This window comes from Macaca mulatta, chromosome 6, assembly GCF_049350105.2.
Source record: "Macaca mulatta isolate MMU2019108-1 chromosome 6, T2T-MMU8v2.0, whole genome shotgun sequence".
Classification (NCBI taxonomy): Eukaryota; Metazoa; Chordata; class Mammalia; order Primates; family Cercopithecidae; genus Macaca; species Macaca mulatta.
The window spans coordinates 34,948,221-34,967,412 of NC_133411.1; the positions used below are offsets into that span (position 1 = coordinate 34,948,221).

At 42.2% G+C, this 19,192-nt stretch overlaps 1 protein-coding gene across 1 annotated transcript in view; it reads right to left on the reverse strand.

The window, feature by feature from the left end:
• Positions 1-19,192, reverse strand: part of ADAMTS12 (ADAM metallopeptidase with thrombospondin type 1 motif 12) — a 377,381-nt gene that overhangs the window by 29,387 nt on the left and 328,802 nt on the right. The window contains exons 19-20 of the mRNA XM_015139808.3: positions 17,038-18,156; positions 8,113-8,265 (exon numbers count right to left, since the gene is read on the reverse strand). Of these exons, the coding sequence (XP_014995294.3) occupies positions 8,113-8,265; positions 17,038-18,156 (1,272 nt within the window). The remainder of the gene's footprint in view (positions 1-8,112; positions 8,266-17,037; positions 18,157-19,192) is intronic.

The following is a 19,192-nucleotide window of genomic DNA, read 5'->3' on the forward strand; positions in this document are numbered from 1 at the left end:
CCAGCTTTGTTCTTAAGCAATTACAATATAAGCAAAAATTGACAAATGGGATCTCTTAAACTAAAGAGCTTCTGTACAGCAAAAGAAATTATCAACAGAGTAAACACACAACCTACAGAATGGGAGAAAACTTTTGCAAACTATGCATCTGACAAAGCTCTAATATCCAACATCTCTAAGGCACTTAAATGTATACCCAAAAACAAAAAAACACAAAAAACAAGCAACCACATAAAAAAGTGGGCAAAGGACATGAACAGACACTTTTCAAAAAAAGATATACATGAGGTCAACAGTCATATGAAAAATAGCTCAACATCACTGATCATTAGAGAAATGCAAATCAAAACCACGATGAGATACCATTTCATACTTCTCAAAGTGGCTATTATTAAAAAGTAAAAAAATAACAGATGCTGACGAGGCTGTGGAGAAAAAGGAATGCTTATATACTGTTGGTAATAGAGTATATTAATTCAGCCATTGTGAAAGACGGTGTTGGTGATTCCTCAAGACCTAAAGACAGAAATACTATTTGAACCAGCAATTCCATTACTGGGAATATACATTATTCTGTTATAAAGACACATGTACACATATGTTCACTGTGGCACTATCCACAACAGCAAAGACATGGAATCAACCTAAATGCCCATCAATGATAAACTGGTTAAAGAAAATGTGGTAATATACACAATGGAATACTACAAAGCCATAAAAAAGAATGAGATCATGTCCTTTGCAGGAACATGGATAGAGCTAGAGGCCATTATCCTTAGCAAACTAACACAGGAACAGAAAACCAAATACCACGTGTTCTCACTTATAAGTGGGAGCTAAATGATAAGAACACATGGACACATGGAGGGGAACAACACACACTGGGGACTAAGGGAGGGTGGAATGTGGGAGGAGGGAGAGGATCAGGAAAAATAACTAATGGGCACTAGGCTTAATACCTGGGTGATGAAATAATCTGTACAAGAAACCCCCATGACACAAGTTTACCTATGTAGCAAACCTGCACTTGTACCCCAAACTTAAAATAAAAGTTAAAAAAATTTTATTCCAAAAATTCTAAGCAGAACAGCATCAAAATTCATGGGTCTGCCTGTCCCTCTCCCCATCCCACTTTCCCCTCATTGAGCACTTACTATGTTCCAAGCTCTGTACCTCTACCCTAAGTAGTTTGTAATCTAGCTGGGGCAGGGGAAGTCACATAAATGAATAGAAGAAATAAAGATTACAAGCCATAGTTATCTACAATCTAGTGAGGACACAAAGGAGGACACAGTCAACTTCACCTGAAGAAGTCAAGAAAACCTTAAATAAATGAGTCAAAGCTTGAGCTGAATCTTAATGAGTAAATGCTCACGTGACTGGCAAAATAGTGTGGGGGACATTTGAAGTGGAGGCAATGGCACGCACAGAGGCTGTGAACCCACACGGCTTGACTAGGAACAGTAAGTTGGTCAGAATGCTAAGGGGATAGGGGTAGACAGAGAAGATGGGCAGAGGCCATCATGGAGAGCCTTGTGGTCTGGACATTGGTGGTCTTGGGGTCGTTTCTTATATGTTCCTAAAGGCTTCCATTTAATTGGCACTTCTCTAACCATTTCTTCTTGAGAATCTCTCAATCTGAAATGCTCAGGGATATCAAGACAGGTGATGGTTTAGACACAGAAAAAAATTGTATCAAGAGGAAAACTGTTGGGAACAAGCCCCCCAAAATCTGGCCATAAACTGGCCCCAAGACTGGCCATAAACAAAATCTCTGCAGCACTGCGACATGTTCATGATGGCCATGACGCCCATGCTGGAAGGTTGTGGGTTTACGGGAATGAGGGCAAGGAACACTTGGCCTGCCCAGGGCAGAAAACCGCTTAAAGGCTTCTTAAGCCACAAACAATACTATGAACGATCTGTGCCTTAAGGACATGCTCCTGCTGCAGTTAACTAGCCCAACCTATTCCTTTAATTCGGCCCATTCCTTTGTTTCTCATAAGGGATACTTTTAATTTATTTAATATGTATAGAAACAATGCTAATGACTAGCTGGCTGTTAATAAATATGTGGGTAAATCTCTGTTCGGGGTTCTCAGCTCTGAAGGCTGTGAGACCCCTGATTTCCCACTTCACACCTCTATATTTCTATGTGTGTGTCTTTAATTCCTCTAGCGTCACTGGATTGGGGTCTTCCCAACTGAGCTGGTCTCAGCAGAAAATAAATGCAGGGATACACAGTGTATGATCCACCTTTCTGCTACTCAATTTTTGCCTTCATAGGATAGAAGCTCTCCTATAACATACAATCCTAGGTTCTGACTTTTGCACACTGGACTTTAGTAAATATTTCTGGGAACATGCTGTGTATGAAAGTATGGTTTGTCTGTATTTAGCAAAACAAAGGCTATTCCCCCATTTTATTCATTTGTAAAAATTCAGGTCCATAAAATGCAGCACTGCCACAGACAATCTGTAAAATTCAATAAACTTGGAGACAAGAATTAGAATAAGACAGAAGGACTAGTTAGCAAATACATGAAATCCAAGGCCATAAGGAATGGCTGTCACTTCCTGTTACTTTCCAGCAAATAACTTAGATGATAAAGTTACCGCTAAAATAAAATGGCAACGTTGCCTCTGTGGGAAGACAGATTATTACAAATAAAAGGTAAAAATCTTTCTGATTCATTTCAGAAATAAATCAAGGTCTGCTAGACTCAACTATGAAAAGGGCAATGTTCATTCTAACAGAAGTAATAAAGGGGTTGTCAAATCAGCAGTTCCCAAAACTTCAGAAGAAGCAGACAAAATGTCAGTGAGGAAGTGTGTGGAGCTGCTGATGATGCATGGTTTTGCTGTCAACCCCAGCTGAGGATTTTTCAAGCTCATTTTTATCTCTTACTACATTTCTTCCATCAGAAGAATCACTTTTTCTCCCATATGAATTTTTTTTTACAATGGGGTCTCACTCTGTTGCCCAGCCTGGAGTGCAGTGGCAGAATCTTGGCTCACTGCAACCTTTGCTTCTTGGGCTCAAGTGATCCACCCACCTCAGCCTTCTGAGTAGCTGGGACTACAGGCATGCGCTCTACCAAGCCGGGCTAATTTTTTGTATTTTCAGTGGAGAGGGGGTTTTGCCATATTGCCCAGGCTGGTCTTGAACTGCTGAGGTCAAGTGATCACCTGCCTTGGCCTCCCAAAGTGCTGGGATTACAGGCATGAGCCACTGCGCCCAGCCTCTCCCATACAAATTTTAACATTCTGAAACTGGCATGTATCCTACAACTGATGTACACATTAATTGTGTAGTGTTTCATTTTTTTCTGAAAAGCTGTAGTTAAAATGACATAATCCCCCAGGTGACAGTTTCTTAGAATTGAGACTATTTAATATTAGTTTTGTGATCAAGTATATATTGATGATTTAAATACTCCAAGCCCTAGTTTCTTTAGTGGGAATTATAAAGTCCTGTATTATGGTAAAAATAAAATTGTTTATCCAAAGTTTCCATGCAATGTCAGGCACGTGGCAGCACTAGCACCCACGGTAGGTCAAATCCTCCAGAGTTCAGGAACATGTTGAGCACCCTGACTGTGTAGTACTAGGGAGTGAACACTTTCTCAGGTCACTTTCTCCATTGGCAGGGCTTACTTCACTAACCTGTCCACAGGCCTCCTGCCCCAAGTCCAGGAAGCAAGAGATTCGTAAATGTCCAATAGCCAGCCCTAACCTTTACCCAGAGCTCGACGTTTGTCCAGGGCCTTATTTGAATGGTCTTTTATCATGTACAGAGTTCATTGCATACAATTTCTCTTTTGATCCTTACAACAATTCTACAAAGTAAGTAGAGGCAATATCATCCACTTCATTTCAGGAGTGAGAAAACTAAAGCTCCTAAGCAGTTAGATGAATGGCCAGTGTCACGTGCTGATTAGTGACAGAGTAGGGTTATTATCCCAGATCCGTCTGATTCCAAGTCAAGCCCCTCTGCAATTCAATACTGCAGAACTGCATTTTTACAAGACTGCCTCTGGGACAAACCTGAGGATGACAACTTTGATTTTGTTTCAGACAGATTAATGCATGAAGAGGAAGCAAGCCACTGTGATAAACTACTTCCAGAAACTGGAAAGGTAGAGATCTGAATGTCTCGGTTCTCCGTCATGTTGTAAGGAACATGGCTGTGATTTGGTGAAGGATAGGCCGAGGTAGGCTGTTTACATCCTGTGTGACTCAGCAAGTTTAGAGTGCAAGTGTGTAACTCCACTTGTTATCACAGCCATGTAGCCCTAACATGGGAAGGCCGTGCCATCACTTGGCTCTAAGCCACTGTTGTATGTAAAAGGTATAACTGCCCTGTTTGACACTGTGCGGTCACGCTGGCACCAAGAGAAAGAGAGAGAGCCAAAGCTGTCCATCTGCAAAGATGGACAGAGGGGAGCCAGGACACAGCTTGACTCGCTCATGCCCAGAGAAAAAGAAAGAGTTAAGCTGCTGACCCTGAAAGCAAGGGAGAGTCAGCCGTGCAGCTGTATGTGGGAGCCAGACTAAGCAGCCGAGACGGGGCGGGCAGTGTGAGAAAGCTGCTGATGAGAGTTGGTGCTGAATAAAATAATCTTTCACCAGCCTACGGCCCCCGAGTGTTCTTTCTGCTCATCCACCCACTCCCTTCGGACTGCAACATGACCTTTGGTATAGTCATAAACCTGACACATGTATATGAGAAAATGTTTACAGCAGTTCTATCAGGCTTCATCAAGAAGTATTGTATTAGAGAAATAAGCCAGTAAAACAACCGCAATCCAGACCGCAATCACAGTGGTAGAAGTTCCTGGTGAGTAACCTGGATGCCTCAGGTATGATACCTGTGGGTTCAGGTGAGGCTGCAGCATACCCTGTCATCCTACAAGAATTAAAGTGTTTCTGGATCTGGAGGAGAGATTGCTGGAATAATGCAGAAAATTCCAGGTAAAATTAGAATTTTTCTTTCTGAGAAAGTATCTGTGAAAAGGCAAATGATCAATTTGGCAGAATCTAAACTCTCTGGATATTTAAAGGCAAAACCAGGGATCCTCTTTCCTGCTCTAGATTTTGGAGGTCTGTCACAAAGAGAGCATAAAAGGCCTATCAGAATTAATGAAGCTGAGAGGGAAGGCCTTCAAATCTTTCCTAGCACATGATGTGGACTTCAGACATCCATATGAAAAAGGGGTCTCCAGCTACTTGAGGCTGAGGCAGGAGTATTGTTTAAGCACAGGAGGTTGAGACTGGAGTGAGATGTGACTGGGCCACTGCACTCCAGTTTGGGTGACAAAGTGAGACTTCACCTCAAAAAAAATATTAATTAGAAAAAGGGGTCACAATAATCAAGATTTGAGATAAAATTTAAGTTAATATCTCTAGGAAAGATAAGCCATGTATGCCAGGGGTCCCCAATCCCTAGTCTGTTATATCTCAGCCTGTTAGGAATCAGGCTGCACAGCAGGAGGTGAGCATCAGGTGAGCAAGCAAAGCTTTATCTGTATTTACAGCTGCTCCCCATCACTCACATTACTGCCTGAACTCGACCTCCTGTCAGATCAGCAGCAGTATTAGATTCTCATAGGAATGCAAACCCTATTGTGAAGTGTGCATGCAAGGGATCTAGGCTGCACACTCATTATGAAAATCTAATGCCTGATGATCTGTCACTGTCTCCCATCACCCCTAGATGGGACCGTCTAGTTGCAGGAAAACAAGCTCCCACTGACTCTACATTATGGTGAGTTGTGTAATTATTTCATTATGTATTACAATGTAATAATAATAGAAATAAAGTACACAATAAATGTAACATGCTTGAACCATCCCAAAACCATTTCCCCAGTCCGTGGAAAAGAATTTTGTAGAGATCACAAAACTGGTCTCTAGTGCCAAAAAGGTTAGGGACTGCTGATGTATGCAATACCCATAATAGTAGTCAGAAAAAACAAAAATCAGGGCAACTGACAATCAGTGGTTAAATAGTGTCTTTGATATAAGGTTCATCTGTTATCTAATAAAAGAGACACTTTCTTTACTGGTAGGAATAGAGTAATTTTGAGGATTAGATTTTAGATATAGCAGTTACCTCATTCTAGCTGAATTTGATGATATGTTGGAAATAACTCCTACAAAACCACTCAGGGCACTACAGAGATTCACCAATATATCTGCAACCCTATAGGCCATGAGAGAGAGAGAGAGAGAGGCATGAGAGAGACCCTATAGGCCAGGCAATGAGTCAAGCCAGGCTTTCCTTAGGAGGCCGGACCCCAGAGATGAGCTTGCTGATCTCTCACCCAGGGTTTGCACTGGCTAGAGTCCCTCAGGCTGGAGCTGACCTTTTCAAAACGCAAGCTATTTCACACATCTGCCCTTTTCATGAGCCATGTAATTTCCAGCGAAATGACTATTCCCAGTGAGAGGAAAGTGGAACTTAAGACTTGGTCAACATTTGGCAAGCTCAGGTATATGAGATGTTTCCTGAGATTCCTCTGGATATGGAAGAGAAGTTGTAGCCAAACTTTCAGTCCTTGTTGGATTCTGAGTTTGTTATGAATTGGAAGAGAAATAAAAAAGACCAGTATTGATTCTTGAAAGAAAAATGATATAGAAGGAGAAAGAAGGCGGTAATTTTCTCAAGGAGTAGCCTCACAGCCCCTCTCTTCCAAAGACCAGAGCCTTGCTTTGGGAAAGGGTCCTAAAGACCAACCATCAGACAGGAGCATCCCATGTTCCTGTCTGATGCTAAGTCTGCCAGGAGAACCAGAGACAGAAATGCCCAGTGCAACACCTCTGGGTCCTGTTTGTCTGGGGACATGAGCTCTTCACTAGATGAAGAAACAAATGTCTAGAGGTGACATCATCTACCCTAAACCTCTTGGATAGCTCTTTCTTTTCCTTTCTCCTGTGTCTCAGCTATCAAGAGGAACCATCTTCCTGGAGAGAAGACAGGGGTGGACCAGGCTTCCTAGAGTTGAGCAGGTATGGCCAACAGGTATATGCACAGCTCACACCTCTGTACTCCCTACCTGCCAACTGACCCTCAATCTCACCGCTGACCAGTGTCTTAGAGCCCTGAATTATCCCCCAAGGGCTGGCTAAGCCCTAGTCCAGCCATGATAAGCAGATCAGGCCTAGTTAGTGTCTCAAAGCACCAAGGCTAACTAATCTGAAAACCAGATACATTCTTTTCACAAGGAACTATGCAGACAGCACAGCAAAATGAGTAATCACAGTAAGATTAGCATAGATGGTAAAATTGCACTTCAAAAAGATCAGTATGGTTGGGTACGGTGGCTCATGCCTGCAATCTCAGCACTTTGGGAGGCCGAGGCAGGTGGATCGCTTGAGGTCAGGAGTTCGAGACCAGCCTGGCCAACATGGTGAAACCCCATCTCTACTAAAAATACAAAAATCAGCCTGGCGTGGTGGTGGATGCCTGTAATCCCAGCTATTCAGGAGGCTAAGGCATGAGAATCGCTTGAACCCAGGAGACGGAGGTTGCAGTGAGCCTAGATCACGCCATTGCATTTCAGCCTGGGTGACAGAGCGAGAATCTGTCTCAAAAAAATAAAAATAAAAATAAATAAGAAGATCAGTGCGGGGAGTACGCTTTTAAAGACCAATTATTCTTTATATCTCAGCTTTCTTTTCATTTTGGGTCTGGAAGATTGAACTGTATATTTGCTTTGTAAAGCACAGGTGATTCATGATTTAATTATATATGTGATAATATAGGATTATTCATTAAAATGCTAAATTGAAGTAATATAGAAATAGCATTGCATGCTGGAGAAGCAATTGATAATCCAAACTTAACTTTTCTGGTTTACCTTATAAGAGAAAGGACAGGTGGGTTACCACATGTGGGTTAATAAAAACTGTACTACTAAGACTTTTGTGTAACTTGAAGTAGGCCTATGGTAATGCCCATGATTTACTCATCCCTGATTTTATAAGACGCAAAAGGGAAACAGAAAGGTAGAAAAAAACTCGACTTTGGCAAGTGCTTATATAAGATTCCCTCCCCAACCCATCCCCACCTTCTCTACCTCCAAGACTCTGCCAAGCCTGATAAGTTACCTTGCTCCAGTTTCCCACTTTCCAGCCAGCACAGGGACGGAGGTGGCATCGCTTTGCAGGGTCAGGTCTCTGGATGGCCGCGCAGTCGGAATCCATGTGGGTGCTGCACTCCACCCTTCTCCAGTAGGCCCCCAGACCACATGTGGTGGAGCACTGTGGCAGGGAAGGAGAGAGATGACAGAGGCTGAGTGTCACCTTCCCACACGTGCCCCATCGCTAGGATCCTGGAGTCAGTTCTCAGTCCTGGCTGCTCACTAACACTGCCCACAGAGCTTTTTAAAAATTACCAACACTTGGGACACCCCACCCACAGAAATTAATCTGAATCTCTTGGGGTAGGACCCAGGGATGCTCAGTATTAAAAATAACTCCCCAGCTGATTTTAACAAACAACCACGGTTGAGAAACCCTGATTTGTATGTGGAAGAAAAATCCAATGCAAATGGAAATTTGCTTCCCTTTAAAACTTATCTTGGCAGGCCAGGTGCAGTGGCTCATGCCTCAGTCTTTGGGAGGCTGAGGCAGGAGGATCCTTTGAGCCCAGGAGTTTCAGATCACCTGGGCAACATAGGGAGAACCGATCTCTAAAGAAATTTAAAAATTAGCCAGGTGTGGTATTGTGTACTTGCATTCCTAGCTACTTAGGAGGCTGGGTGGCGAGGACTGCTTGAACCTGGGAATTTGAGGCTGCAGTGAGCTATGATTGCACCACTGCACTCCAGCCTGGGTGCCAGGGTGAGATCCTGTCTCAAAAGAAAAAAAAAATTAATTATCCTGGCATGATTGCCCAGGGGGCTGCAGAGAAGCTGCCACATTTCCTACCAATGCTGTTCACAGTGGATGTCAGGTCTAGGTGTCTGCCCCTTGCCTTTCCTCTCTAACACTAAGGATACTATCTCACCTATTTCCCTCCATGACAAACCTGTGTTGTAGACTGGTATCATTATGGTGTAGATGAAGAGACAGGCTTTCAGAACTGACCTGCCCAAAGGGTTTTCTGTCTCTAAAACTCAGAACAATATTTGTTACAGTAGTGCTCCTCAAACCTTAGAGACCATATGAATCACCTGGGGACCTTGCTAAATGCAGATTCTGATTCAGTAGATCTGGGAAGGGGAGGCGACTGTGCCTTTTAGCAAGCTCCCAGGTGCTGCCGATGCTGTTGGTCCTCAGATCACGCTTGGAGTTAGAAAGATGTTATAGCATGATGCTTTTCATCCCTCAATCCACTGGTGGTGAAGAATTCAGTCGCCTTTTGCCATACATACAGCTCAGCTCATTCCCCTCAAAGTGTTTCTGTTTGTTTATAATTCTTAAATATCTCAGGTTTAGCAGGGGGTCACTTTGAAAACGATGCAAATGTCCACCACGTAATTTGTTCCCTTTTATGTACCTGATTCTTTCCTGTAACTGATTTTTCTTGCATCCCCTCTCCGCTGCTCATCCTCATTAAAAGGGGCTGTTTCTGGACGAGCAAAACATTGTGCTGAACTAAAAAAAGACAGGGTGGAGGTTCCATCTATGACATGCTTAAGGTTTGATAGGCTGTAAATAAAGACCAGACTTATGTTTCTCTTGTTGTATCTTCACTCTCCATATATATATATATATATATATATATTTTTTTTTTTTTTTTTGAGATGTAGTCTCGCCCTGTCGCCCAGGCTGGAGTGTGGTGGCATGTTCTCGGCTCACTGCAACCTCTGCCTCCCAGGTTCAAGCAATTCTCCTGCCTCAGCCTCTCAAGTAGCTGGAATTACAGGTGAGTGCCACCACACCTAGGTAACTTTTGTATTTTTAGCAGAGGCAGGGTTTCACCAAATTGACCAGGCTGGTCTCAAATTCCTGACCTCAGGTGATCTGCCCTCCTTGGCCTCCCAAAGTGTTGGGATTACAGGCATGAGCCACCGCGCCCAGCCTTCACTCTCCATATAATTTTATGTTTCATTTTGTGCACATTCTTGTGTTATAACACATATATAACATAATAGAGTTCTTAGGTAGATAATCTGTAGATCACAGAAAGAGAAAAGTCAAAATTATTTTCTACTACATCATCATCTTTTCCAAGTGGGTCAGTTATAGAGGTAATACATTCTCCTTAAAATTCTTTAGGATTTGATTTCTTTTGTTAAGTTCCTGGCACTTTCTCCTTTGTATCATATTATGTATCTAGGTAATAGAGATAACAGCTGAAGTGCTATAGATTGATTGCACTAATGGCCTGCGTCGTTCATACTTCCTTAAACCCATGCTCTTTGCAAGGGGACTTTGTAGCTTCTCTCATCCAGAGGTGGAATTTATTTCTCCGGCTCTTGAATCAGGGCTGTTCTTGTGACTTGCCTTGGCCAACAGAATGCAGTGGATGATGCTGTTCCAGTTCTCAAGAGTTGGTGCTTTCCATTCTTGCTCTTGGACCCTTGCCTCTGCTATGAAAGTAAACCTGGGCTGGCCTGCTGGAGGATGAGGGCTCATTACACCCAGTGACCCTGTGGTGACTGACTAACCAAGTCAAGTGTCAGTGTCCAGGTGTTCAGAATTGGAACTGATGCTCGGGGTCACATCAGCACCATATGAACACTGCTCTGAAATGCTGTGGAAAATTGTGCTGTCACTTCCATTCTATACGACCACAGTTTACAGTTAACTGACTGGCCCAAGGGATCTGACTGAATGATGAGGCAATTCAATGACAGGTGAGTCTCTATCAAAATAAGAGCCATACCCATGCACGCTGCATAGCACTGAAGTTCTCTGTTTTGTAAATATGGATCAGAGCAAACACTTACTGAGTACTTCCTATGTGCCCGACACTCTTCTGAGTACCTTACACAGAGTTATTCCTTTTATCTCCTAAGTCATATGAGTTGGGCATTATCATCATCCTCATTTCATAGACGAGGGAAATGAGGTAGAGTGAGGATGTACAGCTGGTAATTTACTGAGTCAGGACTAAACCCCAGAAAGTCTGGCTTCAAGGTTTATACCTACTTACAGTGTTAGCTCAGCTTTTATATCAATTACTTAATATTTGAAAACACAATTAAAGGAACGTGCTGTGTCCAGTGGGGCTGTGGACAGACTCCCACAGGCCAGAAGGCGGGAGGACATTGCAAGAGCGATTTCAGATCACACCGAAGGAACTTTACAAATCACTTCCTGTTTTAGGGATCAGGAGAAGCTTTGTGTAAGATCAGACTCAAAGCTTGATCCTGAACAGGTAGGATTTAAAAGGGCAGAGGAGAAGGGGAAGGAAATTCCAGGGAGAGGAACCAGCATGAACAGAGACCCCAGACTGGGAGAGGCAGGAGGTTTAAGGCAACTGAGCTGTTGAAGCTTAGCATGGATGAAGAAAAGTAGGAGGCAGTACGTTTTGAAAGCTTGATTATGTAAGCCTGGGAAGGCTGTTGGATATTGGGTTACAGCAGATTTTATCTGAACAAGTATGAAATGAGGAGATATCAAAGACTTAGAGCAGGAGTTTGGAATGATTAGAATAGCTTTTTGGAGGATGAATTTGGCAGACTCATGTCTTGTGCAACGGTGTGTGGAAAAGATAGGAGAAGGCAGAGGCTGGAGATGTGTAGACCAGCAAGGAGGCAAGGGCAGGTGTTCTAAGCAGGAGTAGTAACTGAGGTCCTTCACTCTCATCTGTTGGGCACCACTGGCATTTGGGACTCAACAATTCTTCCTTATAAGGGACTTTGCTGAATGTCACGAGACTTTTATCATTCATGCCTCTCAGACATTGAATGCTAGTTGCAGCCTCTTCCCCACGTTGTTGTAACAAACAAAAGCATCTTCCCTCATCTGTAAATTCCTCCTACCATCAGATTAGAAACCACTGGGCCTTAGACTAACAACGGACATAAAGAGGAGAGGACAGGAATGATAAGGTGACACTGACTTGAAAAACGATTACAATTTCTTTTTCTGTAGGACAGAGGAAAATTGATATAAATGGTGATTCTACGGGCTCTAAGATGTGGTGAATGGGAGATAAGTGACTCATTATGGAGAGAGGCAACCCCAAAGAAATAGCTTCAGGAATAGGCAGAAATAAAAATCAAGGACAGTGAGGAACTCAAAACTCAGCGTTTTCATTCTGAACCATGACTTCTCTGACAGTTATTTATTATTATTATTATTATTATTATTATTATTATTTGAGACAGGGTGTCACTCTATCACCCAGCCTGGAGTGCAGTGGCTTGAATTTGGCTTACTGCAACCTCTGCCTCCCGGATTCAAGTGTTTCTCATGCCTCAGGCTCCTGAGTAGCTGGGACTACAGGCATGCGCCACCACGCCTGACTAATTTTTATATTTTTTGTAGAAACAGGGTTTCGCCATGCTGCCCAGGCTCGTCTCGAACTCCTGACCTCAAGTGATCCACCCACCTCAGCCTCCCAGAGTGCTGGGATTACAGGTGTGAGCCACTGCGCTGGCCTTCAGTTCTATTTATTAAACATTTTCTCTCACAACATGCACAAAGGGAGCAGGCACCAGGCCCTGTCACAAGGGGGGACTCCTGCCGAATGCGGAGCTCTATTCTAGTAATAGTCCTTACAGCTTTGAAAACTCTAGAATCTGAGCCAATATTCTTTTTCCAGCCAAACTGCCAGGAATTAATAGCTGTTAATGGTTCCACTGTTGTTGCCAGGTTTTTTTTTATTGTTTTGTTTTTTTTGTGAGCTATAATGTATTCAATAATAGTTTATTTCTGTCAAAGTCAGATACTGACGTTTGAGATAGAATTAATTCTTTGTATTTTGATTTACTATAATCAAAACGTGTTAATTAACCTTTGAGCTCAAACAGTAATCATAGTTGATGTGTACTTTATTTTGGCTTAGTTTGCACGGATATAGTAATGTCTCATTAAATCAATTAACATTTATCAATTAATTAACATGTATTAAATATTCTCAAGACAAAATAATTAAAACACACTTAAATTCCATAATTCCACAACTGCTCTGGGTTTTGGTGATGAATGAAAAGATAAGAGGACGGGAAAAAAACTAATATCTGGGTCATCATACAACCATTTTGTTTTTAGAGACAATTTCAATTCATAGGAGCACCATCCAGCAAACAAAAATTCAAATTAAATAGTTGATTCAAATTGAATAGCCAATGACAGTCAATTCAAATGGAATAGCCAAAAACCCAAATTGAATAGTGGTTCATGCCAATAATCTCAGCACTTTGGGAGGCTGAGGCAGAGTTTTGCTTGAGGCCAGGAGTTCCAGACTTGCCTGGTCAACATAACAAGACTCCCATCTCTGCAAAAAATAATAAAAAAATTATCTGGGTGCAGTGGTTGGCACCTGTTCCTATCTACTCGGAAGACTTAGGTGGGAAGATTGCTTGAGCCAAGGAGTTCAGGACTGCGATGAGCTATCATCAAACCACTGCACTCCAACCTGGGTGACAGAGTGAGACCCTGTCTCAAAAAAAAGTCAATGAGTCAGTGACAGACTCCTTCTCTTCTCCTCTCTCTTCTTCCTTCCCCATATCCAATTATTTACAAACCCTGATTTTAAGTTCAAATATATATCAGATATATTTTCCCCTCTTCATCCTGAACATTCTTCTTATAGTTCTCATGCCTCATCTGGACTATTGCAATAACCTCCCAACAGGTCAAAATCCTCATTGCTTCGGAACAGGCTCCCTACAGTCAGCGGCAGAGAGTGCTAGGTATTTGCCATGATCCTTTTTCTTCTTCTGGACACATAATTGGGTTGCATTTCCCAGCTTCCTTGAGTTCGGTTTCATCACGTGACCTAGTTCTAGACAATGGAATGTAGGCAGAAGTGATTTGTCGCACTTCAAGGCTTGGGGCATACAACCTCCTGCAGGAGTGCCTCTATGCTCTCTTCCCTTTCTGATTGACTGGGATGGTGACCCCAGGGCAAATTTGATGATGGGAAGATGGTAGAGCCATTGTCAGCCTGGGTTCCCCAATGACTGCACCATCCTCTACCATCAGCACTGCAGACTGGAATCACCTTGTATTGCCACATGACTGAGAAGTCAACATCTCTTCTGGTGAGCCATTACTCGTTGGGCTTTATTTGTTACAGAAGCCTAGCCCTCCTAATGTGTGTGAATGTAGGCAAGTGTGATTTCTAATTACATATGCATACGCACACATGTCATTTGTATTTGAATGGTTCTGATATCAATCCTACACGTATGCCTTTTATCGTCTACTCTTTCCTATTCTGTTTGACCTAGGCTGTTTTACTCTCATGGCCCACAGTGTCATTAATTGTAAGTGCTTTCAGACCTTATTGCCATTAACTAAATATCAAAATACAAATTAATTAGTAGCCTCCACTTCTACAACTTGTTTTCTTTGTTTTTCAGTCCACAGAAGCCACACACTGTCTAAACCGTGTCGACTGAAGGAAGACAGTAGTCCTGCTTATCTGCCCTTTAGGGATACCATGATTTAGGAAGAAAATATATATCTTGAGAGTACTGTTTGACAGGTGTTGGCAGGTGCCTCTCCTCAGTGTTCCCTCCGCATTCTGCAGGGCATGCTGAAGCACAAGTAGCTGGACTGCCTTTGGGGGAATCCGAACGCTATCACTTCAAAAACACCTAAACAGATCCATTTTGTTTCAAAACATCTAGCCTGGACCCACTGTGGTAATAGAGGGACAATTTGCCCCTGTGAACTCAAGTAACCATGAGTGGCCTCCAAGTTATTTTAAAGAACCTCCTTGTGAACTATGTGATTTTCTCATTTGTCTACCCAAGGCCACCACATAACTGGCATTATTTTCATATGTAATATGACCAAAGAAGAAACAAATAAAATCAAAGACACAGAGGATGGTAATATTTTCTGATTTGCAGAGCCAGGGGTCATGGGTTCTGAAGCCCATCTGTCTGAGTTCAAATTCCCGTAGCTCACAGGTTTGTACAATTCTGGCTAGCCACTTAAATTCTCTCAGCTTCAGTTTCCTTGCCTCTGCAATAGGGAAAATACTACCAATCTCCTGGGACCGTGGTAAGGATTAAATGAGAGAATTTATGCTCATTAGCATAAAATCATGCTTATAAAGCCTGATGCATGCTTAGGAAAGAAACTGATTAGGAAAGAAACAGGACTGAAATGTCAGGAGTCATGAGACCCATTCATCTCCTTCCTTCAACAAATTGGCTTACTGTAAGCATGAAAATCTTCTCTATCTCTGAATCAGAATTCTTTACCGCTAAATGGAGATGATAAGATGACAGAAAATGTGATAACTCATTTTAGAAATCAAACATAAATCAAAGTGAAAACATAGCTCAAATGCAAACAATTATGTTATTTAATGCAAGAAATTTTGGAGATGGTTTGAATTTACCTATTTATTGCTTCTAGTCAATTCCATGACCAATGATGTTGATTAATTTATATAACAGAATTTTGCATAGTTGTCAGTTGGTGCTAAAATCCACTAGAGAGATAGCAGATCAGAGTGGGAAGCGATAGAAGGTTCGTCATCCAATTGTGTCTTTGGAGAAATCAGTTAACTGTTACAAACCTCTTTTTCTATTTGTAAATTGGTATCAGTGAGACACTTACCTACTCATCAGGACCATCAAAAGGGAAAAATAAGAGACTACCTGTGAAAATGGTTTGTGAATTACATGTTTTATAAATTGTTATACTGAAAATTGCTATTTTTATATTAGCTGCCAATAGTTTACTTCCCTTTAGCTGGGGAGATGAGTCATGAAATGTCATAAAAATGCTGAATGATTTGAACATGTGATTACTTTGCTGCAAAGTCCTCTTTTGCATTGTTACATTATATTAACAAGTTTGTATACTGCATATTCAGATTTCAAATAGGTGAGAAATGATTTTGATGCTTCAAAGGATGTAATTAGTTCTAGAAATGGAAAGACAAATATCTAGCCAAATTTCTGGAGCATGAAAATAGGCGCTAGCATGATGTCATCATGCTTATTTTCTTCTTCCTCTATATTACAATTCTTTCAATAAGCCAAAATGAATTTTTTAAAAGCAAGCACTCAAACAAACCAAAAAGTAAAGGAAAAAAAAATCACTGATATGGCGAGCTATACAATTATTTTAACAAGTTTTGTCTTAGGTTTCCATTCTATCTGTGATTACTTCACAATTTTAAACCATGTCTCAAAACTAGGTTTTTTATTGAAATGTGAACTCAGGCCTTTTCAGTCATCCTTCATCATAGGATCATTGCAGTTTATAGCTGGAAGGAACATTAGAGATAATCTACACTTGCCTTATCATTCTGTAGGCAAAAAAAAAAAAAAAAAAAAAAAGGCTCAGAAAGATAGATGAATTTGCCGTGATTACACAGCCGACTGCCCAGGCTTCCTGGCTTAGTTCAGGGTACGTTTCAGTATATCTCACTGCATTTGTTCTCCTTCCCTATATATAAATTTTTAGCTTCCCTTTGCAATGACATTTTAAGTCAACCACCAAACAGCTGGCACTTGAACATAGACCACCCAGGGGTCTTCACTGGTCAGTTTACGTTTCTCTGTCTTGTATCCCTGACCTCAAAACAGGTTTCTTAAAGATGGGGACTGCATAATGATTTCAAAGGGCTGCACAGACATTATTCTGTGTGATATACACAACATCCCTATGAAATGTACAAGGCAGGAACTCTCATTTGGTTGTGGCAGGTAGAACCAGATTAAAAGCTAGACAATATATCTATAAAACTTCACAAGTTATGTAATTTATATAATTTTATTTTTTCCATTTGGAGAGTTAGGGGGGTAAGGAGGGAGGTGAGGGCATGGTCTGACTGATTCCTTTTGTTTTCATAGTAATGCAAGTTCATTTTGAAATTTTCATATGAATTTAACACTCCTAGCTTTTTTCCATGTAACACCAGGCCTTGGGTAGGAAATGTCTTACCTCGCTCCAGTTTCCGACGATCCAGTGTGCAGAGCCGTGGTCGTTTGTGAGCTGCTTGTAATTGGAGGCATTCAGCAAAAAGCCCTCGGCAATCAGACTTGTTGCATCCTCCTCAGTCAGGACTGGTTCAGTACTTTCTGTTTGATTCATGTCGTTTGGAAGTTTCAGATGGCTATGGTTTGCTGTCTTTCCTGAGGGTTCTGGCTGGTGGTCTCTTCCCAGAGGGAGTAGAGTGTCAGCTGGCTTTTCAGTAACCATCCCCTCAACTCTGGGTGTGCCAGTTTTGGGAGTACTGGGCCTTTGTCTGGGGAGCAGTCCTTCTATCACTGTGCTGAAGGTTGGCCACGGGGACTCCCCACCGAGATCCGGTGTCAGTGGAGGTGCAAGTGGCATTTCTGTACTTTCCACTGGAGCGTCATTTCCAGGTACTCTGATCTTGGTCCATATTACAGGGTTGCTTTCATCTTTGCCCTCAGGCTGTTCCCTGTCTTCCCCTGAGCCACTGTGAATCTCCATTTCTGGACCTTTGGTCAAGGTATTGTAAAATGGAGTCACAGGCCAAGTCATAGGGTTGCGGGAAGATGACAAGTCAGAACCACTTGTTGTAGCTACAAGGCCTCCCTCCCAGGTAGGACCAGCATCTGAACTGGAAACATTTTCCTCACTTGGCTGAATGCTCACGGATCGGGAAGTGAGGATGGGCTGAGAAGTGCTTCCAGTGGGAATGAGATAGCGAGAGCTCAGCTCAGGTTGGGTTGAGCTATCTTGCCACTGTGTCCCACCCATGTCTCCTTCTTTGGAGGCTGTGGTAGGATGAGGGCTGCTGATTGCTGCAGGGCTTGTGCTCATAGACTCAGGCCCTATGGGTGTGGTCAGCATTCTGGGCCTGGATGTAGGTAGAGGGACGGGCTTTACGGGGTCCTGCTCAGGTGTTGGTGGGTTTTTTCCATTGGAAATAGTGCCTTTGTTGGGTTTCAGACCTCTCCGGCTAGATGGGCATTGCTGGAGGCCACACAGAGCCCGGCTGTTGGGTTTCCTTGTCACATCACAAGGTTCATCATGGTTCTTGGCACATGTGACACTGCGAATCCGCACTCCACCACCACAGGAAACAGAACACTAGAAGAGAGAAACAGTTGTTAGTCTGGTGAGAGAAGATGCTTTTGTTCTCATGGTCAGGTCTATAATAGACCAAAACAGGCCTGATGGAAACTGAACTACGCAGCTAAAATTGTCTGCTATCTCTACATTTGGTTTCTGTGCTCTTTCAGTTTTCCACGGAAATATGTATATCCTGGAGACCAGCTGGGACTCAGTCTCAATCATTTATTCTTCACAAATTGAAAATGTAAACCATGACGTAGTCAAACTACATTCCCTTTGGGCTGTGAACCATGGATGGTGGGATCCACAATGAGTGTAATGGTTTACACAAGTCACCGAACCTTTTAAAGAGCTAGTAAGTCACATTATCTCTTTTCTGGGATTGTGATCTTATTAAATTAATGTATAATGTGTGCATATTCTCTGGAATATGAAATTTGGTATAAGGAACATTTCCCTTTATATTTAGAAAGCAACCATCATAACTCACACATTTTCCCCAGGTACCTTAAGCTCCATTTTCACTTGCCTGTGGCAGGCAGAATCAGATTAAAATCTAGATAATCACCATACTCACACAGGTGCATAGATCCAAGACCTACTCTAAAATTTAAAGGTACAGAGTTAATCAAAGGTAGGAAATAGCCCTTCCCAAGGAGTTAGGTGAATCCCTTAGCATGGCACTGAGGTACACATTGGGGAACTGGTAGGGGCCCCTCCCCAATGTTCCCTCCATATTCTGTATGCCACGCTGAAGCCCAAGCAGCTAGACTGCCTTTGGGGGAATCCTAATGGAACAGGCCTTCCTCAGGATACATGGTAAAGAATGTTCAGCGCATCAATTTCAACACATGTGGATGGCAGATACAGAGTTGCTATAAAACACGAAATGTCTAAATATTTTGAAAAATCCATACTTTTACCAAACAGTTCCATTTTTAGCTTCTCTTTCCAATGGCATTTGAAGTCAACCACCAAACAGTTGGTACTTGAACACAGACCACCCAGGGGTCTTCTCTGGTCATTTTACATTTCTTTGTCATGTATCCCT